At 53.6% G+C, this 26658-nt stretch overlaps 2 protein-coding genes across 4 annotated transcripts in view; both read right to left on the reverse strand.

Moving 5' to 3' along the window:
* Window positions 1-5696: 5696 nt before the first annotated feature.
* The window catches only part of LOC112622829 (40S ribosomal protein S10), an 846014-nt gene continuing 825052 nt past the window's right edge, over window positions 5697-26658 (reverse strand). The window contains exon 1 of one of the 3 annotated variants that reach the window (XM_025382781.1): window positions 5697-6285. In XM_025382781.1, coding sequence (XP_025238566.1) covers window positions 5754-6251 — 498 coding nt within the window. In that variant the 5' untranslated portion in view covers window positions 6252-6285 and the 3' untranslated portion in view covers window positions 5697-5753. Of the gene's footprint in view, window positions 6286-26658 lie in introns of those variants that run through there. The other 2 variants (XM_025382783.1, XM_025382782.1) reach the window with 2 other exon arrangements.
* LOC112622825 (putative uncharacterized protein encoded by LINC00336) lies at window positions 6306-12244 on the reverse strand. The gene is given in 3 exon segments (XM_025382768.1): window positions 6306-6562; window positions 11906-11974; window positions 11977-12244. Coding segments are annotated over 3 exon segments (594 nt in total).

The raw sequence follows: 26658 nt of genomic DNA on the forward strand, positions 1-26658 counted from the left end.
GTGCCTGTAGTCCCAGCTACACGGGAGGCTGAGGCAGGAGAATGGCGTGAACCCGGGAGGCGGAGTTTGCTGTGAGCCAAGATCACGCCACTGCACTCTGGCCTGGGCAGCAGAATGGCAACAGAATGAGACTCTGTTAAAAAAAAAAAGAAAAAAAGGGCCGGGCGCGGTGGCTCAAGCCTGTAATCCCAGCACTTTGGGAGGCCGAGACGGGCGGATCACGAGGTCAGGAGATCGAGACCATCCTGGCTAACACGGTGAAACCCCATCTCTACTAAAAAATACAAAAAATTAGCCGGGCGAGGTGGCGGGTGCCTGTAGTCCCAGCTACTCGGGAGGCTGAGGCAGGAGAATGGCGTAAACCCGGGAGGCAGAGCTTGCAGTGAGCTGAGATCCGGCCACTGCACTCCAGCCTGGGCAACAGAGCGAGACTCCGTCTCAAAAAAAAAAAAAAAAAAAAAAAGGTCAGGCACAGTGGCTCACGCCTGTAATCCCAGCACTTTGGGAGGCCGAGGCTGGCGGATCACCTGAGGTTGGAAGTTTGAGACCAGCCTGACCAACATGGAGAAACCCCATCCCTATTAAAAATACAAAATTAGCCAGGCGTGGTGGCACATACCTGTAATCCCAGCTACTCGGGAGACTGAGGCAGGAGACTCGCTTGAACCCGGGAGGCAGAGTTGCGGTGAGCTGCGATTGAGCCATTGCACTCCAGCCTGGTCAACAAGAGCGAAACTCCATCACACACACAAATAAAAGGCGGGCATGGTGGCGTGCACTTATAATCCCAGCTACTCAGGAGGTTGAGGCAGGAGAATCACTTGAACCCGGGAGGCGGAGGTGGCAGTGAGCTGAGATTGCACCACTGCACTCCAGCCTGGGTGACAAGAACGAAACCCTGTCTCAAAAACATAAAATAAAAATAGGGCTGGGTGCAGTGGCTCACACCTGTAATCCCAGCATTTTGGGAAGCCAAGGCAGGTGGGTCACGAGGTCAAGAGATCGAGACCTTCCTGGCCAACATGGTGAAACCCCGTCTCTACTAAAAATACAAAAATTAGCCGGGCGTGGTGGTGGGTGCCTGTAGTCCCAGCTACTCAGGAGGCTGAGGCAGAAGAATCGCTTGAAGCTGGGAGGCGGAGGTTGCAGTGAGCCAAGATCGCACCACTGCACTCCTACCTGGAGACAGAGCTAGACTCCATCTCAAAAAATTAAAAATAAAAATAAAAACAATTAAATAAATAGACTTAGCGGTGTCTGTGCTACCGCCTGGACACATAAAACCTGGATGCTAAGAGGGAAGACATACTGTCTGGCTGCTGGGAGTGTTCTTGAGGACAGAACAAACCCAAGAAGGACAGAGGTGTGTGCAGTCCTCGACAGCCCCCTGCCCTCAGGGTTCAGTTCCCTCCCTGCTTCTCCCTGTTCGCTCCCTGCCAAGCTTCCTGGGTCTCTCACATCTTCTTCTCCCAAGTCTCCACCCCCTGCCCCCCAAACCGCGTGCCTCCCCCCTACACCTCCTTCCCTGTTTCATCAAACCCCTGCCCCCTCTACCTCCAACTAATGTCCCCCAACCCCCCGTCTTCCCCCATCTTTGCCTTCCAGAATTCCGGGAAGTTTCCAACTGGAGGTTTTAATCTGAAAACTCCTCCTGTTCTTAAGCAGTTGGTCCTGGGGTGGCTGCTACAGGATCTGCGTTGGGGACCTTATCAGGATTGAGGCCCCAGCTCCGAAGCCCCAATCACGAATTTCGGGGTGCTCCTCCATGTTCCACTTTTTCCATTCCCTCGTGGGGAGCAAGGACAGTCCGAGGAGCTCTGACATAGCCCTGGCGGGAGCCCAGGCACACCCCTTGCCAGACCAGGGTGCCATTTCCCTGATGATGAGCTGAGCGGGATGTAACGGGGGGAGGGGGCTGGGACCATCTGCCTTGTGGCCCCACGCCTTCTCTGTGGCCATACCCAGGGGCTTCTCACAACTGTCACGGCAGCATCCTCAAAGCTGGGCATGGGGGTTATGGGGACCTACACCCGCAAGAGCAAGAAGGCCTGGGGTGGAGAGGTGAAGTCAGTCCTGCCCATAGCAAGCCAGGAGATGTCGGGCAACCTGCCTGAGGAAAGGAAGGAGCCAGCAGGGGACACCTCCGGGAAAACAGGGGCCTCAGACAGGTGAGGGGCTGGAATTGGGGGGACACCCAGGTGGGCAAGGCCTGGGACAGAGGTACTGGGAAGAGGCCTGGACATGAGATGGGGGAAGGGCAGGGACTTAAGATGGGGGACCCATGCTGGGGAGGGTCTGGGGAGGGAGGCCTTGGATGGGTAAGGGCCTGGGACAGGGTACCTGGTGGGGAAGGACAGGGAGATGTGGATGTGGCCAACGGACAGAAGCATCTGGTGGGGAGGAGGTTGGAGATGGGGGTTTGGGTTGGGGAGGAGGCAGAGATGGGGTCCTCCCACAAGTGAGAGGTTGTGGATGGGGGATACCAGACATAAAAGGGGACGGGCTAGGGAGTAGAAAGGGAATGTGCCAGGGCCCGGAGTGCGGGGGGTCCTGTTGCTCTCAGCCCCTTCTGCAGGCCTGGCAGCCATCCCCTGTGAGGACAGGGACCCACCTCTCTCTCTGTTCCCCACCCGCGCATCACCCTACTTTCGAGAGCGATAATCCCCCTGTATGAGGAGAACCCCAGATGGTAGAGCAGGGGGTTGATGGGAGAGGAAGGCTGGAGAGGGCCGGCAGACCTGTGGGTGAGCCTTAGGGGAGGTTTAGGGGATCTCTGCCACACCTCTGAGCCCCACCTGCCTCCCTCACCTGACTGTGCTTTGGGATTAGAAGGCACTTTATCCAGATCCTGAAGTTGAAGGAATAATATCCAGAGAGTCTCAGGGTCCTGTGAGGTCAGCCCTGAGGCCTCCACCAGGGAGAAAAAGTATCTGCTTGAAGGTGAGTGTGGTGGCCATAGGCAGAGGGGAAGCGCCAGAAATGGACCCTTTTCTTGTAGAACATCTCAGGGGTGCAGGGCCTGGCAGGACACGGGACACATTTGGAGGGACTGCTGGAGTCAGACTGCCTGGGTTCAAATGCCAGTTCTAACATGCTGAGCTGTGTGATGGGCGGCAGCTTATTCAACCTCTCTGCGTCTGTTTCCTCATCTTTAAAGTGGGAATATAATAGTACCTATCCTTGAAGGAAGTGCAAGGATGAACTGAGATACTCTGTAAAATGCCCAGAACGGTGTGTGGCACACAGTAGGTATTTGCTAAAGAAAACATGGCAACCCCACCTACAACTCAGCCCCCCCACCGTGTGCCTGCCCTCCGAGGCCTGGACCATCCCACTTGCGGCCAGCCTGTCAGGGACCACCACCGCATTCACGGGAGACCTCGTGTTGGCCTCTTCCAAGGTGGAGGCTACTCCCTGGAACCACTTCAACAGTTTGTACAAGGAGCTTCAAAACTCGGCCGTGGCCAAGGCCTGTGGGTGATGGGGGCATGAGGCATGGGTTGGGGCCTTTCCCACATCAGGCTGGGCCCCAGAATATGTGGCCTGGGACTGGAAGGAGCAGTCCCCTTTCTTCACCTTTTGGGACATGTTCCCTCCTGCTTCCTGTCTTGCCTAGAGGTGGGGTGGGGCTGCAGGCCTGGGGTCCTGGGCTCCCTCACCTGCTCGGAGACCGGCTGGACTCCTCTCCAAAAAGGTTTGCCCAGTGAGGAGAAAAGTGAGGAAGAGAAAGTGAAGGAAGAGGACAGCTCATTCAAGCTCTGTGTCCCAGGAATTGTTGCCCTCCACTCGCCACTGTACAAGACTTTCAGATCCACAGACACAGTGCCTAAGGGCTTCCGCCCCTCCCCTCCCACGTGGCCCCAGGCCCAGGAAGCCTCACTTTGGCCGGTGGCTCAGGGGTGCAATACCAGCAGGTACCACCAGATGGTACCAGAGGACCTAAGATGACCACCTGAGCCCGGGGAGCAGTGTGTGGCTGGGCTGGAGGCCACACTAGGCGTAGCTAGGGTCTTCCTCAGGGTTTGAGGGAGTGGTACTACTCAAGCAGCACCCTTTCCCCCAGCCCAGAGGTTTCTAATGCCTTCAGTGGCTGCCTCCATCCCTGGTTTTCCCATCATGCACTGCTGTGACAGAGCCCCGGAGGGTCCTCTCTCCCAGTAGAGTCCCAGGCAGCCCAGACATGGACAGCAGTTGGGTTAGCGGTGATAGCATACATAATATGATGAAAATCGTGGTTCACATTTACATAGCCATTAATGGGGCAGACCCTCTTTAAGCACTTTTCATGAAATACTGCATTACGACTCTGAGGTAGGTCCTATTGCCACCTCCAGTTCACAGTGAGAACTTGTCCGATGTCACACAGCTAGTGATGGGCAGAGCTGGAATTTGAGTGCAGGCAGTTTGGGTTCCAGATCCAGGCTCTTGAGTCAGTTGGTGGTGGGGGCAGATACCTGCTCCTCACATGCTGTCCCCAGTGGGTGAAGACGCAGGCTCTCATGCTGCCGCTGCCGGAGGAGGCCCTCAAAGTGAGCTTCCTGGGGAAGGCAGGGCGAAGGAGGGGTGGTGCCTGGCTGGCTCCACTCCTGGAATAAGAAAGGGCTGTGACTGAGGGTGAGCAGGAATCACACAGAGCTGGGATGAGGCTCAGGGGGCGGTTGCACTTCCGGGTCCTTGGGTTCCCAGCAGGCTGCTCCACCCTACTTCTGCCTGTCCTCTGCCATCTCCCTGTCCTCTGCCATTTCTCTGGCTCTCAGGTTTCCTGGAGTCGGAGTTGAAGAAGCTTCTGGGAATGCAGCAAGAGTCTCGCCTCTGGAAGCTAGGCAGGCAAGAGGGCTGAGAGCTGCTACCCGGCCAGAGATCACCCTGGTGGAGGCAGGCATTGTGGATGGCCAGGTACGCTTGGCCCGTGCCAGACCACCAGCCCCTGCCTGGAGAAGGTGGGGTTGGAGGCTTACCATCCCCTCCGCGCCCTGGGCCCTGGCTCCAGCCCCACTGCCTGGGTAGGGTAGGCATAATGCCTTCTTGGTGGTAGTATTTCTGAATTCAGGACCCTGGCCCCCTGAGTGAGTGCACGCAGCATGCACATAAACACACACACACACACACACACATACACACACACACTCTCTTCTCCATCAGTCTCTCTGTTTGTCACTTGACTCAGAGTCACAATGTCCATTTTTTTGGTCTCAACTTTGCCATTCATTTGCTGTGTGGCCTTGGGCAAGTCCCTTCCTCTTTCTGAGCCTCAGTTTCCTCATCTGTAACATGAGTGAATTTGTCTAGACAGGCTGTCTTTCCTGTGCATCTGTAATTCACACGATGCTGCTGTTTTTCTAATCTCTCTCCCATTCTCGTCCACTCCAAACACACATAGGCTCAGGGGAGTGACCCCACTGGGTCAGACGGAGTACCATCCTGCTGCTCCCCATCCTTGACATCGGCCTTTAAAGGTTAGACCTGTCTCAGCTTCTCTGAGTGCATGTTGATGGATCTGTTGAAAGTGTGTCGATGACCTTTTTGGTTAATTTCCATCCATTCATCATCTCATTCTTTTATTCAGTGGACATTTGCCCTGACAGTCTGTGTAGTTTACAAAAGGAAAGGGCATGGGGTTTGGAGGCCAGAGGTTTTAGTCTGGCATTAGCTTGTTCTGTGATGTTGAGTAGAGGCCTCAGTTTCTTTTTTTTTTTTTTTTTTAAGGTTTTTTGGCTGTAAGTTTATTCAATGCAAAATAATCCTCTTCAATTTTACTGAGGTGGCTGACCACGTCCACGACCAAATCCGCCTCTAAACTGGAATTCGGTTGCTGACCCAGCCCCAGCCTCGGCTTTCTTGTCAGCACCAGGTGGCACAGCACTCCGTCTGTAGGTATCTCTGTCAGCTTCCCCTCTTGTGAGTCTCGCAGGTCGCTCACCCTCCAGACCTTTAGGCCGAGGCCTGCCAGTCTCTGGACGGCTACGGCGTAGGGTGGCAGGCACAATCTCCGGGGGCAGATGAAGGTAATCACGGAGATACTGGATACCCTCATTGGTAAGGTACCAGTAGAAATGTCTCCAGGCAAACTGTTCCTTCACGTAGCCTCGGGACTTGAGAGACTGCATGGCCTTCATGACATGAAGGTTGGGTACATTCTTGTCTGCCAGCTCCGGGTGCTTAGGCATGTGGACATCCTTCTTGGCCACCATGACTCCCTCCTTAAAAAGGAGTTCGTAAATGGCAATCCGGTTCTTCTTAGGCATCAACATCTCGGCGGCTGCAGGGTCCGGGGCCGGGGCTGGAAAGGCGAGGCCTCAGTTTCTTTACCCGTGAAAGGGGACTGTTGCAAGGACCTCCTGAGATGATGCATGTGCAGCTGTAAGCTGCAAAGGCACTCCCTTGTGGGGGCTTAGCACAGTGTGATTCACTTTGGAGCAGTGCCTATCAGAAAGACTTGCCACCTGGGGCTGGGTGTGGTGGCTCATGTCTATAATCCCAGTGCTTTGGGAGGCTGAGGTGGGCGGATTGCTTGAGCTCAGGAGTTTGAGAAAAGCCTGGGCAACATGGCAAAACCTTGTCTCTACAAAAAATACAAAAATTAACCAGGCACGGTGGCGTGCACGTGTGGTCCCAGCTACTTGGGAGACTGAGGTGGGAGGATCACTTGAGCCCAGGCAGTTGAGGCTGCAGTGAGCTATGAGAATGCCACTGCACTCCAGCCTGGGCAACAGAGCGAGACCCTGTCTCAAACAAAAAGGAAAGCATGCCTGCTGGGCACTGAGAGGCATCCTTCTGATTGCCCCAAGCCCGCCTGCATGCCCATGTCACAGGAAGCCCGTGTGTCACCTCATCCACAGCCACATAGGCTGTCAGCATGTGGCAGAGCCCGTCACTTTGTCTTTTCACACCAAAGGGTTTGAATCTTGGGATCTGTCCTCACTGGTCCCTCCCCCTTCTTCCCGTCTCCTCCCCAGCCAGCCTGCCCTGTCCCAGGAGTCACAGTCCTGGGGTTGCCTGAGTAGTGCTGAGAGGCCTGGGTCATTTCTGGGTGGTGGCAAGTAAGGGCTCAGCCCAGTCCTCACTTTGGGGACAGTTGCCTTAAGAATATCTATCTCCAGTGGGTGTTTCAAAGGTCCTGTCCTCATCCCCATTCCTATCTCCCCTTGCTGCCCTCAGGGACACTGTGCTGAGGGGGAAGGAGGCTGCCCCCAGCCTTTGGGGAATGCTGGGCACCTAGGGAGGGGCACGGAGGCAGCAGTAGCGCCACCTTGGGCTTGATGGGAGAGCACACATCCCCCTTGGGGTGGGGTCCAGAGGTGAGGGAGGGGAGGGACTGGCTGCGGTGCTGACTCCTGGGGCTTCCAAGGACCCCCCCAAGTTGGAGGGAGAAGGGATTCTCCATTTTGTGGCAGGGAGGTGGCTCAGGGTTGGTGGAGCTGTGCCTGCCAAGGGGAAGTGGGAGAAAGGTGTCCTCAGGTGCTTGTCTCTTGGGGGCGGGGGAGAGGTTATGGGGTACAGAGAAGACTGAGGCGTCTTTCTTCACCCATTTCTGTCCCCCAGTGCCTGCTTCTTGAGGAGAATGAGATGGGAAACTGGCCTCCTTAGTGAAGCCGGCGCTGGCCCCGAGTCTGCCCTGCCCAGATCTCCGGAGCTGGTACATGGGGGTATCTCTCTTCTTAGGGTACATCTAAGGAGCCCCTGCGACCAGCGGGTCTTGAGACAGTGTCCATGTGTCTGTAGGATGGGTCTGCCCCAAATTCTATCCCACCCAGCCAACTCGGGCCTGTGATGTTATTAATAAAAATCTACTTTGACTTTGGCCTCATTGTTAGCTGTCTTTGGACCCCGCCCCTCAATCTTCAACCCTAGAGCAAGCCCAGTCTATCTGAGGCCTTGATCTAGTCCCCAGTCTATGCCCAGGGGGCTGCTAGGGCTGCCCTGCTGCAGAGTGGAGGGGCTGCAGCAGGGCATCTGAGCAGAGAGGGCAGGAGGTCTGGCTGGCCTGACCTGGGGCTGGTGAAGGACCCAGGGCCCAGAGTGCCAGGGGACCCTGCCGTCCACAAGCCCTGCCCCTGTTAGGAGGGGTGCCCCTGACTTCCCTCCCTCCCTAAGTTCCCAGGCCTTGCCGTAGCCTCCTAGGGAGGATCCGGGAATTCTCTCGCAGGAAGTTCCTGCCCAGCCCGCCCAAGGACAAAGCCAGGAAAGAGGCCCTGGGACAGGGGATTTGCCTCGGGAGGGCCGGCCTGGGTAGGCCAGGGGTCCCTGGTGTCCAGTGTTGCCTAATCTCAAAAGTAAAGGTGGGCTTGGGGTGGGGTGCCTAATGACAGGCCCTTACTGGCCAGGGAAGGAGACCGACACACCTGGCTTCCCAGAGATGAGATGGGCAGCAGGGCCAGGCCTAGTTTGGACACCAGGAGGTGCTGTTCACCAGAAGGTCCTGCTGGCTTCCCTGTGGGGTCCCCCCTTCCTTCCTTTCTGCCTGGGTCCAGGCTCTGAGGCCCTTCAGCAGATGTATGAGAAAAAAAAGCTCACTGTCCCCAACTCTTTTCAACATGACTGCTATCCATAGAAGCTTGTCTGATGGTCCCCATGGGTCCCCACGGTGTCTAGCCTGAGGCCTGTTGCAGAGCTGAAGTTCAATGTCAGAACATGATGGCCATTCTTAGTCATCGCTGTGATTGATAACCACAGCTGTTGGTTGGATGGCTGGCCCTGTGGCCACAGACTTAGCGTGGGGAGACAGAAACTGTAGCAGCTGGTCCCCTGCCCTGACCCAGGCCAGCCCAGTGAAGGTGGGAGTCCCCGCTTCTGTCCCCCAGCCTGCAGGGCGTGGGTGGAGCCTGGAGAGGGCTGAGGGCTTTCTCCTGGGCTTCCTGGCCAGATCGCATGGAGTCCTTGACTCAGACCCTGAACTGGGGCTGGGTGGACGGGCCCATCTGGACTGTCCCCCTGAGTCAGCCAGGAGGCGGCCTTGTGACCAGATGACTCACCTGTGCCCTAATTGCCCGGTTAATCATTTCCTCCCAGAGTGTTCTCTGTTGGGAAGGGTGGGGCCTTGCAGGGCTTCCCTGGGAGCACCTGGATGCGGGAGGGAGGGGCGGAGGGGGGCAGAAACCTTGGTTCAGGGTGTGGGACCCTGGGCTGCTCACCGTTCCTCTCTGTTCCTCATTTTCCCTGTCTGTCCAGCGAGGCCCATGGCACCTTCTCGTCCGCTCCTGGGATTCCTCTGAACTGCGGGGGTCTGTGAGGCTGGGAAGTGTGGTGTGGTTTGCTGGTGCTGTCCCTGGAGCAGGAGGGGGTCTGTGTGCTGGAACAGGCCTGAGGGCCTCTTCCCAACCACACAGCATCCTGGGCTGGTTTCTGTGGAAGGGCTTGGCTTGACATTTCTGAGTGGTGAAGGCAGAGGTGACCCAAGGACCTTATGTGGGGGAAGGCCCCATGGGTGAGTGCACAGGGCTGGGCTCCGGTCAAGGCCAGAATGGTGAGAGCCCAAGCGTTCCTGAAAGACCTCAGAGAACATAGCAGGGGCAGGCCTATGGGTCGGGGCTGAAGACTGGGGGTCCTGAAAGGCCTCAGAGAACACAGCAGGGGCAAGCCTGTGGGGTGGGCCCAAGGACTGGGGAGCATTGCAGCATTGCCTTCTCCCCCTGGCATAGAGATATCTGGGGACGGCTTCCAGGGACCCTCCTGCACCAGCACACTCACTCCGCCGAGTGAAGGGCCAGCGGGACTGAAGCTCAGCCCATCGCACTCACTCGCCAGGCCCTGGGAGGGGTAGCATTCCCCTGGAGGGTGCCTTTTCTAACTTGCTCAAAAGGGGCAATGGGCTGGCAGTGGCCCTGATTGCATCCATGAGGTTTGGAGCGTTGCAAAGGGACTTGCCAAGTCCGTCACTCTCCTGGTCTCTCTCTGTTGGTATGTAAGTGTCTCTGTGTGTGTGTTTCTGTCTCTGTCCCTGTCTCCCCACGTCTCCCTGTGTCTCTGTCTCTCTCACTGTATCTCAGGTGGGATGAAGGCAAAAGCAGAGGCACCCAGGTCCATTCTGAGAGAGTTTAGGGACTCAGTGGTGGCTGAAAGGAAGGCAGTGGGCTGGGTCATTTAGGAGCTGGGGGTCAGGGTGGGTGGCCCCAGGAAAATGTGGGCAGGGCCAAAGGTGGGCCTGCCCACCTCAGGAGACTGTCTGATCCCCCTCCTGTGGCCCCCTGACCAAGACCTCCCAGGGAGATGGTGCCTCAGGCCCTGTCTGGGGTCACTGGGTGCCAGCCTTGCCTATACTAGGGTGAAGTGAAGGCAAAACCAGATATTTTGTCCCCCTTCTCAACTAGGAGATGAGCTGGAAAGCAGAGAGGCAGAGGGGGAGAGACTCACCTGGGTTGAAACCCGACTCCCACTACAGCAAGCTCATATGATGGTGGACAAGTCTCATATCTCTCTGAATCTCAGTCTCCACATCTATGCAATGGGTGAATCATAGGCTTCTCGTGAGCTGAATGAAGAACTGCTTGACTCATAGAAGATTCTCAAAGAATCCACGGGGCCAGGCACAGTGGCCTACGCCTGCAATCCAGCACTTTGGGGGCCATGGCAGGTGGATCACCTGAGGTCAGGAGTTCAAGACTCGCCTGGTCAAAATGATGAAACCCCATCTCTACTAAAAATACAAATAAATTAACTGGGCATGGTGGTGGGCGCCTGTAATCCCAGCTACTCGGGAGGCTGAGGCAGGAGAATCACTTGAACCTGGGAGGCGGAGGTTGCAGTGAGCCGAGATCGTGCCATTGCACTCCAACCTGGGCGACAAAAGTCAAACTCCGTCTAAAAAAAAAGAATCCATGGAACCATTTTTTTTTTTTTTTTTTTTTTTTTTGAGACGGAGTCTCGCTCTGTTGCCCAGGCTGGAGTGCAGTGGCCGGATCTCAGCTCACTGCAAGCTCCGCCTCCCGGGTTCCCACCATTCTCCTGTCTCAGCCTCCCGAGTAGCTGGGACTACAGGCGCCCGCCACCTCGCCCGGCTAGTTTTTTGTATTTTTTTTTAGTAGAGACGGGGTTTCACCGTGTTAGCCAGGGTGGTCTCGATCTCCTGACCTCGTGATCCGCCCATCTCGGCCTCCCAAAGTGCTGGGATTACAGGCTTGAGCCACCGCGCCCGGCCCATGGAACCATTTTTATGAAGCATCTACTACATGCTAGTCCTGTTCCAGGCAATGGGGAATAGAGCAGTGAACAAGACATACACAACCTCCACTTTGGGGGCTTACATTATTGCTAGTGAGACAAACAATAAACAGATATGCCAGGGTGACAGGTGCTATGAAGAAAGCTGAGACTGGATAGTGGGGGGGATATCACAGAGGGATGGGGAGGCCTTGGCTGAGGAGGTCGTGTGCTGGAAGCCAGGGAGGGAGCCATCGGGGGAAGGGCAGCCGCAGGCACAGCAAGTGCATCGCCCTGAGGCGGGAGCAGGCCTGGTGGGTTTGAGGAAAGGGATCCGTGCAGCTGGAAGGGCGTAAGTGGGAGGGAGTGGAACAGGAGGTGAGGTCAGAAAGGATGTGTGGAGATGATGTGCTTTGCTGTTCAGGGGTTTAGAGGTTTGTTTCTCTCTCTTTTTTTCTCTGTCGCTCGGGCTGGAGTGCAGTGGCGCGATGACAGCTCACTGCAGCCTCCACTCCTGGGCTCAATTGATCCTCCCGCCTCAGCGAGGACCGCAGGCGCGCGCCACCGCACCAGGCTTGGGATTCTCGGATCCAGTGTGGAGAGATGCCATGTGCATTTTTAAAGCTCCCTGGGCTGCCGAGGAGGGAAGGCTGTAGGGGGCGGGGCCTGAAACAGGGAGGCAGGTTCCCAGGCTGCCGCAGACGTGGGGCGGGGTCGTCTGGCTGTGACTTACTACAGAGGTTGTGAGGGGGAACCAGGGGGTACTTACCACTAGGGGGAGCGCCTTGGCCAACACCTCTGCTCAGTGGGGAGCCAGGCCCAGCCCCAGGTGGTACCTCCCCCTTGCCCCACATGAGGGACTTGCGGGGGACTTTGTCTTCATCATCCGCAGGGTGGAGCGGGGTGGCCTGGGACCTGGAGTCCGGGAAGAGTCGAAGGCCTGTGGGCGGCCGAGGTCACGCGTGGGCGCCTGCCGGGGGAGGGCGGAACCAGGAGGTTGGCACCGCAGTGCCTGTGTGCGCCGAAGCGCAGCAAACACGTCTCGGCCGAGACTGCCCGGCCACCCCAGGCTCCAGCGGAGCGTGCGTACTTGGGCAGTCGCGCGCATCTGAGAACCGCCGAACCGTGCCACATTTCCGTTCCTTCTGGCCTCGCCCTCAGGTTTCGACCGGCGGCAGAGCGCGGCGCCTCCTGTGCTGAAGAAAGCTCCCTGGCCTCCAGAAACTCAGTCAGTGGTGGGAGGGCCGGAACAGACCCGCGCAGTTAACCAGATAATGATGTTGCTGTAGTATAGCTTGGAGAGTGCAGAGAAGGAAGCAAGCAATGCCAGCAAGGAGGAATCCAGAAGGCTTCTAGGAGAAGTCACCATTTGTGATTTGGGCTCGCATCAGGAGGAGGAAGTTGACAGGTGAAATAAGGGGAGGGCATGCCTGCCAGGCAAACAGTCTGTGATTGGGAAGAGTCCAGTCTGCACCATGACCCCACTTTCTACCTTCCTGACCAAGTAGGAACCATTTGGACTCCTCTACTGTCCTGGGCCTCCTTGTTTAGTCCACTATTTTATTTTATTTTATTTTATTTTATTTTATTGAGATGGAGTCCCTCTCTGTGGCCCAGGCTGAAGTGCAATGGCGCGATCCCGGCTCACTGCAACCTCTGCCTCTGAGTTCAAGCGATTCTCCTCCTTCAGCCTCCTGAGTAGCTGGGATTACAGGTGCCCGCCACCGTGCCTGGCCAATTTTTTTTTGAGACGGAGTCTCACTCTTGCCACTGGAGTGCAGTGGCGCTTTTTCGGTTCACTGCAACCTCTGCCTCCCAGGTTCAAGCAATTCTCCTGCCTCAGCCTCCTGAGTAGCTGGGACCACAGGCACGCACCACCACACCCGGTTAATTTTTTTTATTTTTTTTTTAGTAGAGACGGGGTTTCACCATGTTGGCCAGAATGGTCTCAATCTCTTGACCTCGTGATCCGCCGATCTCGGCCTCCCAAAGTTCTGGGATTACAGGTGTGAGCCACCACACCCGGCCTTTTTTTTTTTTTTTTTTTTTTTTTTTTTTTTTTTTGAGTCTCACTGTGTCGCCCAAGCTGCAGTGCAGTGGTGCAATCTCGGCTCACTGCAAGTTCTGCCTCCCGGGTTCACGCCATTCTTCTGCCTCAGCCTCCCAAGTAGCTGGGACTACAGGTGCCCACCATCATGCCTGGCTAATTTTTTGTATTATTAGTAGAGACAGGATTTCACTGTGTTACCATGCCTGGCTAATTTTTGTATTTTTAGTAGAGATGGAGTTTCACCATGTTGGCCAGGCTGGTCTCGATTGCCTGACCTCAGGTGATCCGCCCTCCTTGGCCTCCCACAGTGCTGGGATTACAGGCGTGAGCCACTGCACCCAGCCCACCCATTTATGTTTAGCTCATTTTCTCTCCGCCATCTGATCCACTCAACACCCCCACTCTCACTGCCTTTGCTGGAGCCCTAAATCACCACCCTAGCCTTCCATCCTTTCTCTGCATCTGCCCCACCACTGCCAGGGTGCTGTTGGCTCTCTTCTTGTCTCCCCCTCTATAACCCATACCCATCCTGTACAGCTCAGCCACGGCACCTGCTCCAGCCCTGGTTTCCTCACAGCTCCCTGGTTTTAGGGCTAACAGGATTCCCTGCATGTGTTTACTTGCTCTCCCCACAGGAGGCAAACACAGCATAAAGGCAAGCCCTGGGGGTACGGGCGGGGGTTTCGGGGGAGCTTTGTTTCCATTGTCTGCAGTGTCCAGCACAGTGTCAAGTTCAATATATGGCACTAGACTGAATGAGCAGAGGGTGGCTTGCAAAAGGAGGCTTAAAAATAAGGGTGGGTGAGAGCTGGAGAAGCAGGCAGGGGCTGGATTATATAGGGCCTTACAAGCCAACTTAAGCAGCTTGGCATTCATCCTCAGGGCAATGGGAGCCAGGGCTGGAGACCTGGGAGAGTGGCCTGGTAAGGTGTATAGCGATGGGACAGGAGCTAATGTGGAGGCCTTCACAATGGTCGCAGTGAGAGAGAAGTGAACCTGAACTGGGACAGTGGCAGGTGGAGTGGACAGGAAAACAGAGAAGTGGTTCTCAACTGGGGGCAATTTTACCCCCGCCCTGAAACATTTAGCATCACCTGGAGACAGTGATGTCACAACTCGGGGAGTGCTACTGGCATCGAGTGGGTAGAGGCCAGAGACGCTGCTAAATGTCCTACAATGCACGGGACAGCCCCCATGACAAGGAATGATCTGGCCTGAAGTGTCAGCAGTGCTGAGGGTGAGAAACCCTGCCCTAGAGGAAAACCCAGAGAATCGCCTCCTGGGTGGAGGGAAATGGAGCACATCTCAGCCTGAACTCTCAGAGCCACGCTGAGGCCTGGTTCTTCTGTATTTTAGCCATGTAACAACCCTGAGCGAGTCACTCAACCTCTTTGCACATCAGTTTCCTCTTTTTTTTTTTTTTTTTTTTTAGATGGAGTTTCGTTCTTGTCACCCAGGCTGGAGTGCAATGGTGTGATCTTGGCTCACTGCACCCTCCGCCTCCCAGGTTCAAGTGATTCTCCTGCCTCAGCCTCTCAAGTAGCTGGGATTACAGGCATGCACTGCCACATCCAGCTAGTTTTGTTTTGTTTTGTTTTGTTTTGTTTTTTGAGACGGAGTCTGGCTCTGTCGCCCAGGCTGGAGTGCAGTGGCCGGATCTCAGCTCACTGCAAGCTCCGCCTCCCGGGTTTACGCCATTCTCCCGCCTCAGCCTCCCGAGTAGCTGGGACTACAGGCGCCGCCACCTCGCCCGGCTAGTTTTTTGTATTTTTAGTAGAGACAGGGTTTCACTGTGTTAGCCAGGATGGTCTCGATCTCCTGACCTCGTGATCCACCCGTCTCGGCCTCCCAAAGTGCTGGGATTATAGGCTTGAGCCACCGCGTAGTTTTGTATTTTTAGTAGAGATGGGGTTTCTCCATGTTGGTCAGGCTGGTCTCTAACTCCCAACCTCAGGTGATCCGCCCCCCTCAGCCTTCCAAAGTGCTCGGATTATAGGCGTGAGTCACCGCACCAGGCTTTCCTCATCTTTAATAAAGGTATTGGGAGGATTAAGTGGTTGAATGCATATTCAGTGCCTAGGAAAGAGACTGACACATAGTAAGCACTATGTCCCTGAACTACCGTGATTTTAAAGCATCAGGCCTCTGTCCAGACTCCCGCACTGACTCCACATTGCCCCAGTCCTTCAAAGGCTGATAAGGCCCCTGGCATCTGGCTCTTCCTACGTCTACGACCCCATCTCCTCTTGCTCTCCTTGTTCTACATGCCCTGTCCACCCTGGAAATTTTTTTTTTTTTTTTGAGATGGAGTCTCACTCACTCTGTTGCCCAGGCTGGAGTGTAGTGGCAGGATCTCGGCTCCTGGGTTCCGCCTCCACCTCTTGGGTTCAAACAATTCTCTTGCTTCAGCCTCCCAAATAGCTGGGACTACAGGCGTATGCCACCATGCTTGGCTAATTTTTGTATTTTTAGTGGAGCTGGGATTTCACCATATAGGCAAGGCTGGTCTCGAACTCCTAACCTCAGATGATCCACCTGCCTCAGCCTCCCAAAATGCTAGAATTAGAGGTGTGAACCACTGTACCCAGTCACACCCTGGGTTCTTTGCTGTTCCTTGCCCACACCCAGCTTACCCTGCCTCAGGGCCTTTGCCCTTGCTGTTCCCTCTGCCTTGGAGACGTTGCCTTTGGGAGTCTATGTGATTCACTACCTCACCTCCTGAGGCTTCTGCTCAGCTGTCACTTTCTAAGGGGGTATCTCTAAACCACACAATGTTTAAAAAAAAAAAAAGGCAATGGGTGCCGGGGCTCACACTTGCAATCAGTCCCAGCACTTTGGGAGGCCAAGGTGGGTGGATCACTTGAGCCCAGGAATTTGAGAACAGCCTGGGCAACAGGGTGATTTTTTTACTTTTCAACAGCTAATTTTTGTATTTTTAGTAGAGACAGCATTTTGCCATGTTGGCCAGGTTGGTCTCCATGCTAGCCAGACTAGTCTTGAACTCCTGGCTTCAAGTGATCTGCCCACCTTCGCCCCCCAAAGTGCTGGGATTACAGCGTGAGCCACCATGCCCAGCCTATTTTGCCCTGCTTTATCTTTCCTGAGATCACTTTCATCATCTAACATATTATATATTTAACTGAAACGTAAGTTTCATGAAGGCGGGCATTGTTGCCTGTTTTGTTTGCTGCTGTGAGCCCAGCTGCCTAGCATATATAAAGTATTCCTTAAACAGAGCCAGGCATGGTAGCTCGCACATGTAGTCCCAGCTATTTGGGAGGCTGAGGCCAGAGGATCACTTGAGCAAGACCAGCCTAGGCAACATACCAAGACCTGTCTCAAACAAAAATCAAACATAAAATATTCCTTAAATAGTGCTTGAATGAATGGAGCGAGTGAAAGACTCTACTAGGAGTCAGAGAAGTAGGAAGGGAATGGAGAGAAGATAGGATGGTGGAAAGGAGTGCAGGGGCTGAGTGGATCCTGAGAGAGGCTGGGGTCCTGGCCTGGCCTGGGGCACGGAGCCTCAATCGTCTGCTGTTCCCAGGCCCTTCCACCCAGGTCTGCTCTGCTTAGCAGCTCCTAGACATGGCTCTTCCAGCCCAGGCAGATGGCCAGGCCTGAACAGAGTGTCCTTTCCCCTCTGATAAGCTGCCTCCTTTCATGGGCACAAAGGGCAGGATGTGTCCTGCTGCTCAGGAAGTGCCCAAGGGTCTGGGCGGGCCCCTGGAGTGGGCAAGGGGCTGGGCATCTGCCACCTTGGCAGCTACCCTGTGTGGAGGCAAGGCAGAGAGGAGCAAGGAGCAAGGGGCAGGGGTCAGGGCAGATCCCAATCCCTCCCCAACATGCCCCACTCCTCATTCAGTAAACAAAGCTCTATTTAAATTTTTTTTTTTTTTTAAGACAGAATTTCACTCTTGTTGCCCAGGCTGGAGTGCAATGGAGTGATCTTGGCTGACTGCACCCTCTGCCTCCTGGGTTCAAGCGATTCTCCTGCCTCAGCCTCCCAAGTAGCTGGGATTACAGGCACCACCATGCCCAGCTGATTTTGTATTTTTAGTAGAGATGGGTTTTCTCCATGTTGGTCAGGCTGGTCTCGAAGTCCCAACCTCAGGTGATCCGCCTGCCTTGGCCTCCCAAAGTGCTGGGATTACAGGTGTGAGCCACCACACCCAGCCAACAAATCTCTATTGAGAGGTTGTTGGGAGTACAGCTGTGAACAGTCCCTGCCCTGGCCGGGTTTCTGTGATTGGCTGCAGCTCAGTTTCTTTTGAACCTGAGAGCTCAGGTGTAGGTTTCCAGCCCCCTCACCCCAACAGGCCTTTGTTTTTTGTTTTTTGTTTTTTTGATACAGGGTCTCACTCTGTTGCCCAGGCTGGAGTACAGTGGCACAATCTCGGCTCACTGCAGCCTCAAACTCCTGGGCTCAAGCAATCCTCCTGCCTCAGCCTCCCAACTGGCTGGGACTACAGGCACACATCACCACACCTGTCTACTTTTTTGTAGAGATGGGGTTTCACCACGTTGCCCAGGCTGGTCTCGAACTTTTGGGATCAAGTGATCCACCTACCTTAGCCTCCCAAAGTGCTGTGACTACAGGTGTAAGCCACTGCACTGAGCAAATGTTTTTGTTTGTTTGTTTGTTTGTTTTTTCTTTCTTTTTTTTTTTTTCCAGACAGTCTTGCTCTGTCGCCCAGGCTGGAGTGCAGTGGTATGATCTTGGCTCACTGCAACCTCCACCTCCTGAGTTCAAGTGATTCTCCTGCCTCAGCCTCCCAAGTAGCTGGGACTACAGGCACACGCCACCAGCAAATTTTGTAAAATGCTTTTTATGGAGGTGGGGTCTTGCTGTGTTGCCCAGGCTCACAAGCCTCCTTCTTGCTCAGCACACACTACTGACTTGGCCCCTCCCTCCAGGAGACTTTTGCTGTCTGTGGCCTTCACTGTCACTGACAGGCAGGGTGGGCCAGGCTCCGTGCTCTCTGGCCCCGTCTTTGAATCTGCACCATGGATGCTCGCCTAGGTTCTATCGGTGTGCTCCAGGGCCTGTAACCTCTGAGGTCCCAGTTAGCACAGAAAGAGAGACCGTTTCTGAGATGTCATCTGTGATGGTTTCAAACGTGGCACCAACATTCTTTGGCACTCTTCCCACTGAGAGATGGTATCTATATCCCTCTCCCTGATTCTAGGAGGCTATGACTGCTCCTCTTAGTAAAGTTGGGTGGATAAGTAATAAAAGGCCATGCAGTTTTCGTCTGTTTTTCTCAAGACACTTGCTCTGGGATAAGCCAGCCCCATGTAAGAAGTCCGACTGCCCTGAGATTGTTGTGAAGCTGGAGAGGCCAGGTGGAGTCGCTCTGATCTACAGCACCCCCAGCTGAGCTCTCAGCTAACAGCCAACACCAGCTGCCAGCCATGGGAGGGAGCGGTCTTACGCCGTGTGTCCAGCTGAGTCTTTCAGATGACTCCAACCCCAGGCGACATCAGACTGCATTGACATGAGAGACCCCAAGCGAGAACTGCCTAGCCAGGCCCTTCCCAAATTCCTGACCCACAAACCCACAAACTTTAGAGCAAAACAAAATGGCTGCTGCTTCACACCACTAAGCCTCTGATGTGTTATGTAGCAGTAGTCATCCCTAGATGTCTGTGGGGCACTGGGTCTAGGAACCCTCTTGGATCATCATGGGATTCCCTTCTGAGGATGCTTAAGTCCCTTACATAAAATGACATAATATTTGTGTATGGCCGGGCACGGTGGCTCAAGCCTGTAATCCCAGCACTTTGGGGGGCCGAGACGGGTGGATCATGAGGTCAGGAGATTGAGACCATCCTGGCTAATATGGTGAAACCCCGTCTCTACTAAAAAATACAAAAAACTAGCCGGGCGAGGTGGCGGGCACCTGTAGTCCCAGCTACTCGGGAGGCTGAGGCAGGAGAATGGCGTAAACCCGGGAGTCAGAGCTTGCAGTGAGCTGAGATCCGGCCACTGCACTCCAGCCTGGGCGACAGAGCCAGACTCCGTCTCAAAAAAAAAAAAAAAAAAAATTGTGTATAACCTGCATCTATTCTCCCATACACTTTAAATTATCTCTAGCTGGGCTCAGTGGCTCATACCTGTAATCCTAGCACTTTGGGAGGCTAAAGCAGGAGGATTGCTTGAGGCAGGAGTTTGAGACCAGCTGGGGCAACATAGCAAGACCTTGTCTCTACTAGAAATTTCAAAAAATAAATAAGTTGGCCGGGCGTGGTGGCTCATGCCTGTAATCCCAGCACTTTGGGAGGCCTGACGTTGGGAGTTTGAGACCAGCCTGACCAACGTGAAGAAACCCTGTCTCTACTAAAAATACAAAATTAGCCGGACATGGTGGCACATGCCTATAATCTTAGCTACTCGGGAGGCTGAGGCAAGAGAATTGCCTGAACCCAGGAGGCGGAGGTGGCGGTGAGGCGAGATCGCGCCATTGCACTCCAGCCTGGGCAACAAGCAAAACTCCGTCTCAATAATAATAATAAGTTAGCTGGGCATGGTGCCTGCATCTGTAGTCCCAGCTACTTGGGAGGCTAAAGTGGGAGGATCACTTGGGCCCAGGAGATTGAGGCTGCAGTGAGCCATGACTGTGCCATTGCACACCAGTCAGGGCAACAGTAATTATAATACTGAATACAACTGTTTTTTTTTCTTTTTTTCGAGACAGAATTTCGCTCTGCCACCCAGGCTGGACTGCAGTGGCACAGTCTCAGCTCACTGCAACCTCCGCCTCCCGGGTTCAAGCAATTCTCCTACCTCAGCCTCCTGAGTAGCTGGGATTATAGGCACCTGCCACCACACCCGGCTAATTTTTGTATTTTTCAGTAGAGACAGGGCTTTGCTATGTCGGCCAGGCTAGTCTGGAACTCCTGACCTCAGGTGATCCACCTGCCTCAGCCTCCCAAAGTGCTAGGATTACAGGTGTGAGCCACCATGCCCAGCCCTGAATACAATTTAAACGCTACGTAAATTGTTGTTATACTATACTGTTTTAAAATATGTGTTATTTTTATTTTTATTTTTTCAAATATTTTCAAACTGAAGTTGTTTACATCTGTGGATATGGAGCCACAGATACAGAGGGCTGACTGGAGTAAGCAGAACATTGCTCAAAGCCCTTCCCGGTTCATTCCTTAGTCCCTGCCTACCATAGTTCCTAGGCTGAACCCTCGCTGGACTGGACCCAAAGCTGGGTGATGGCTCACTGGGCTCTGAAAATGCAATGAAGGAGTGAGGCAGGCTGCCCATCATTCCTCCAGCCCCCAGGGGGTAAACAGAAAGCACTTGGCCAACCCTGATGGCAGTGAGAAGCCACGCACCTGACAGATGAGCCACTAGCAGCACGTCCCACCCCAGTCCCTACTGTTTGGTCAGGACCAACATGTCCCTAATGTTTGCCTTTGTGCCCATGCTGGCCTTTAGCCAGGCCCTGCCCTCAGCCTCTGGCACCCCACGTCTCCAAGGCCTGAGCTCCTATCCCTGGCCTACTGGCTGAGCAGGACGAGAGCCGGATGAAGACAGGATGAGCCGTCACCAGGGATCCTCACCTCGGGGAACTGAGGCCTTAGATGTGGCTGGGGCTGGAGTCAACACTAGAAAGACTGGCAAGAGAAGGGTATATGGGAAGGAGGCTGGGAAAAGGGGTGCCTCTGGAGGGGAGGGAATGTCTGGGGCTGATGGAAGGAGATGTTTTTCTGTCTACCTTTTTTTTTTCTTGAGATGGAGTCTCGCTCTGTCACCCAGGCTGGAGTGCAGTGGCATGATCTCAGCTCACTGCAAGCTCCGCAACCTGAGTTCACGCTATTCTCCTGCCTCAGCCTCCCGAGTAGCTGGGACTACAGGCACCCGCCACCATGCTCAGCTAATTTTTTTGTATTTTTAGTAGAGACAAGGTTTCACCGTGTTAGCCAGGATGGTCTTGATCTCCTGACCTCGTGATCTGCCCGCATACACCTCCCAAAGTGCTGGGATTACAGGCGTGAACCACCACGCCCAGCCTGTCTGCCTTTTTGTTGTTGTTTTTTGAGACAAAGTCTTTCTCTGTCACCAGGCAGGAGTGCAGTGGCACGATCTCGGCTCACTGCAACCTCCGCCTCCTGGCTTCAAGCGATTCTCCTGCCTCAGCCTCCTGAGTACCTGGGACTACAGGTGCGTGCCACCACGCCCAGCTAATTTTCATATTTTTAGTAGAGACGAGGTTTCACCATGTTGGCCAGGATGGTCTCGATCTCTTGACATCGTGATCCACCTGCTTCAGCCTCCCAAAGTGCTGGAATTACAGGCGTGAGCCACCGCACCCGACACCCTGTCTGCCTTTTTACCACTTGAACATTCCTTGTGACTGTGAAACCCGGTCCAAATACACACATACATGCTCGCATGAACACACGGATAGATGACAGCTGGGAGAAAGCTGCAGCAGTTGCCCTGGATGCCCTGCCTGCATCCCTCAGCTTTCCTCCCCACCTATGAAGGCTGTTTACTGAGATCTTTGGCAACTTTCTGCCTGACGGTCGTTTTTCTGGCTGTGGGAGGATGGCTGGTCATGGCCACACGGCAGGCTGGAGGTGCCAGGAGTTAAGGCCCCAGAAGCAGCCTTCCAGCAATGACCCACCAGCAGTTGATGAAAAACCCTGCTGGGCACAGTGGCACACCACTGTAATCCTAGTGACTCGGGAGGCTGAGGTGGGAGGATCACTTGTGCCCAGGAGTCCAAGGATGCAGTGAGCTATGATCCTGCCACTGCACTCAGGCCTGGACAACAGAGCAAGACCTTTTTCTTTTTTTTTTTTGAGTTGGAGTCTCACTCTTTTTTCTTTCTTTTTTTTTGAGACAGAGTTTCACTCTTGTTGCCCAGGCTGGAGTGCAATGGCGCGATCCTGACTCACTGCAACCTCTATCTCCCAGGTTTAAGCCATTCTCCTGCCTCAGCCTCCCTAGTAGCTGGGAGTACAGGCATGCACCACCACACCCAACTAATTTTGTATTTTTAGTAGAAACGGGTTTCTCCATGTTGGTCAGGCTAGTCTTGAACTCCTGACCTCAGGTGATCTGCCTGCCTTGGCCTCCCAAAGTGCTGGGATTACAGGTGTGAGCCATCAGGCCCAGCCAATTTTGTATTTTTAGTAGAGACAGAGTTTCTCCATGTTGGTCAGGCTAGTCTTGAACTCCTGACCTCAGGTGATCTGCCTGCCTTGGCCTTCCAAAGTGCTGGAATTACTGTGAGCCATCACGCCCAGCCAAGTCTCACTCTGCTGCCCAGGCTAGAGTGCAGTGGTATGACTCGGCTCACTGCAACCTCCACCTTCCAGGTTCAAGCGATTATCCTCCATCAGCCTCCCAAGTAGCTGGGATTACAGGCACGTGCCACCACACCCAACTGATTTTTGTATTTGTTTAGTAGATACAGGGTTTCACCACATTGGCCAGGCTGGTCTCAAACTCCTGACCTCAGGTGATCCACCTGCCTTTGCCTCCCAAAGTGCTGGGACTACAGGCGTGAGCCACTGTGCCCGGCCAACAGATCTTATCTCAAAAAAAAGAGGCCAGGTGCAGGGTGGCTCATTGCTATAATCCCAGCACTTTGGGAGGCTGAGGCAGGAGGATTGCTTACGCCCAAGAGTTTGAGACCAGCCTAAGAAACATAATGAGATCACGTCTCTACAAAAAGTAAAAAATTATCTGGGTGTGGTGGCATGCACCTATAGTCCCAGCTACTTGGGAGGCTGAGGCAGGAGGATCATTTGAGCTCAGGAGCTTGAAACTACAATGAGCCATGATTGTGCCACTGCACTGCAGCCTGGATGACAGAGCAAGACCCTGTCTCAAAATAATTAACTAATTAATTAAACAAGAAATCCCCTGCTGCCGGGCAGCTCGCTTGGGTCAACTCTGAGGCATATTCTGGCCTGGGCTCCCCGAGCTCCCCAGAGGGCTGTAACTGCCCACAGTGGTAACTGGTTCGATGACACCTCCATTGGCATCCTTCCCTCCCCTGCCTTACTTCTTCACTCCTCTGCTGGTGTTTGCCGTGGCCACCTCCATTCATGTGTGTGTCCTCTGACCTTTGTCTCAGGGTCTGCATTCTGGGACCCCAAACCAAGATACCAAGATGAGTCTTCAACAAACTGATAATCAGGTTGAGAGGTGAAATCCACAGAGGTAGGATAATGAAGTACTATTAATAATAAGAGAGCAAGTATAATCAATTTAGCCACGATGACCTGCCTCTTTTAAGCACTGACTCTGTGCCAGGGACTGATCATTGGGCTCAATGTCTGTTATCTTGTTGAATAGTCACCAAAGTCCTTGTGTCACTCCATTTGCATTGCTCTAAAGAAATACCTGAGACTGGCTAATTTATAAAGAAAAGAAGTTTCATTGGCTCATGGTTCTGCAGGCTATATAGGAAGTATGACACTAGCATCTGTTCCTGGTGAGGGCCTCAGGAAGCTTCCAATCATGGCAGAAGGCAAAGGGGGAGCAGGTGTCTCACTTGGTAAGAGAGAGAGTGAGGGAGAGAAAGTGGTGGTAGGTGCTACACTTTTTTTTTTTTTTTTTTTGAGATGGAGTCTTGCTCTTGTCGCCCAGGCTGAAGTGCGATGGCACAATCTTGGCTCACTGCAACCTCCGCCTCCTGGGTTCAAGCGATTCTCCTGTCTCAACCTCCCCAGTAGCTGGGATTACAGGCACACACCACCACACCCAGCTAATTTTTTGTATTTTTAGTAGAAAAGGGGTTTCACTGTGTTGGCCAGGCTGGCCTCGAATTCCTGGCCTCAGGTGATCCACCTGCCTCAGCCTCCCAAAGTGCTGGGGATTACAGGCATGAGCCACCACGCCCGGCCTCCTCTTGCCCCTTTCTTTTGGCAAATTTCTCTCTTTGGGAATAAGAATGTTTATCCAATGCCTGTACTACCATTGTATCTGGGAAGTAAATAACTTGTCTTTGATTTCACAGGCCTGTGGAGTCTCAGGTGGATCCTGAGGTTAGGAGTTCAAGACCAGCCTGGCCAAGATGGTGAAACTTCATTCTACTAAAAACATACAAAATTAGCCCATTACAGTGGCAGACGCCTGTAATCCCAGCTACTCGGGAGCCTGAGGCAGGAGAATCGCTTGAACTCGGAGGGCGGAGGTTGCAGTGAGCCGAGATCACGCCACTGTACTCCAGCCTGGGCGACAGAGTGAGACTCCATCTCAAAACAAAACAAAACAAAAAAAGAGAGAGAGAAAGGGGCAAGAGACCCCACACAAGTCCTAAATCCAGCAGGGCAGTCATTAAATCTTTTTTTTTTTGACAGAGTCTCGCTCTTTCCCCCAGGCTGGAGTGCAATGGCGCAATCTTGGCTCACTGCAACCTCTACCTCCCAGGTTCCAGCCATTCTCCTGCCTCAGGCTCCCAGATAGCTGGGACTACAGGCGCTCACCACCACGGCCACTAATTTTTGTATTTTTAGTAGAGACAGAGTTTCACCTTGTTGGTCAGGCTGGTCTCGAACTCCTGACCTCAGGTGATCCACCACCCTTGGCCTCCCAAAGTGCTGGGATTATAGGCATGAGCCCGAACCCGGCCCAGTCATTAAATCTTAAAGCTCTGAAATAATTTCCTTTGACTCCATGTCCCACATCCTGGGTAGCTCTGCCCTTGTGGCTTTGGAGGGTGCAGCCCCTGTGGGTGCTCTTGGTTGAAGTTGAGTGCCTGCAGCTTTTCCAGGCTCAGTATGCAAGCTGCCTGTGGCTTTACCATTCTGAGGTCTGGAGCATGGCAGCCTCCTTCCCACAGCTCCACTAGGCAGTGCCCTGATGGGGACTTTGTGGAGATTCCAATTCCACATCTCTCCTCCCCTATGGCAGGCTATACCCCTGTGGCAGCCTTCTGCCTGGACACCTAACATCTAGGGGGAAGCTGTCAAGCCTCCTTGATGCTTGCACTCTGTTCACATGCAGACTTAACACCACATGGAAGCTGCCAAGGTTTACGGCTTGCACCCTCCAGAATGGCAGCCCAAGTCATACCTGGTGCCCTTTGAGCCACAGCTGGACATGGAGCAACTGGGATGTGGGCAGCACTGTCTCAAAGCTGGGCAGGGCAGCAGGACCCTGGGCCTGGCCCAGGAAACCAGTCTTTCCTCCTAGGCTTCTGGGTCTGTGATGGGAGGGGCTGCCTCTAATGATTTCTGAAATGCCTTCAAGGCCTTTTTTCCCCATTGTCTTGGATATTAGCACTTGGCTCCCTTTTAATCTTGAAATGTTCTCTAGCAAGTGATTGCTCCACGGCCTGCTTGTATTCCTCTTCTGAAAATGCTTTTTTCAAGAGCCGGGCACAGTGGCTCATGCCTGTGATCCCAGAACTTTGGGAGGCTGAGGTGGGTGGATTGCCTGAGGTCAGGAGTTTGAGACCAGCCTGGCCAACTTAGTGAAACCTTGTGTCTACTAAGAATACAAAAAGTTAGCCGGCTGTTGTGGTGGGTGCCTGTAATCCCAGCTACCAGGGAGGCTGAAGCAGGAGAATCCCTTGAACCTGGGAGGTGGAGGTTGCCGTGAGCCGGGATCATGCTATTGCACTCCAGCCTGGGCAATAAGAGCAAAACTCCATCTCAAGAAAAGAAAATAAAATGCATTTTTCTTTCTCTGCCACATGGTCAGGGTGCAAAGTTTTCAAACTTTTAAGCTCTGCTTCCCTTTTAAATGTAAGTTCCAACTTTAAGTCATTTATTTGCTCTCATAGCTGATTATAGGTTGTTAAAAGCAGTCAGGCCACATCTTGAATGCCTTATTGCTTAAAAATTTATTTCACCAGATGCCTCAGTCATCACTCTTAAGTTCAAACTTCCACAGATCCCTAGAGCTTGGAGACAATGTGGCCAATTTCTTTGCGAGGACATAACACGGGTGACCTTTGCTCCAGTTCCCAATAAGTTCTTCATTTCCATCTGACACCTCATCAGCCTGGCATTCATTATCCATCTCACTATCAGCATTTTGGTCACAACCATTTGACCAGTCTCCAAGAAGTTCCAAACTTTCCCTCAACTTCCTGTGTTCCTCTTAGCTCTCCAAACTCTTCCAACCTCTACCCATTATCCAGTTCCAAAGCCACTTTCACATCTTCACATATCTTTATAGCAATGCCCCACTCTTGGTACCAATTTTCTGTGTTGGTCCCTTCTTGCATTGCTATAAAAAAAATACCTAAGACCATGTAATTTATACAGAAAAGAGGTTTAATCGGCTCACAGTTCTGCAGGCTGTACAGGGCACATGGCACCAGCATCTGCTCCTGATGAGGGTCTCAGGAAGCTTCCAATCATGGTGGAAGGCAGAGGGGGAGGAGGCATACCACATGGTGAAAGAGGAAGCAAGAGAGAGAGCAAGGAGAGAGGTGCCACATTTTCTTTTTTTTTAAACAACCAGATATTGTACAAACCCAGAGTAACAA

The sequence above is a fragment of the Theropithecus gelada genome, chromosome 4 (assembly GCF_003255815.1).
Source record: "Theropithecus gelada isolate Dixy chromosome 4, Tgel_1.0, whole genome shotgun sequence".
Lineage (NCBI taxonomy): Eukaryota > Metazoa > Chordata > Mammalia > Primates > Cercopithecidae > Theropithecus > Theropithecus gelada.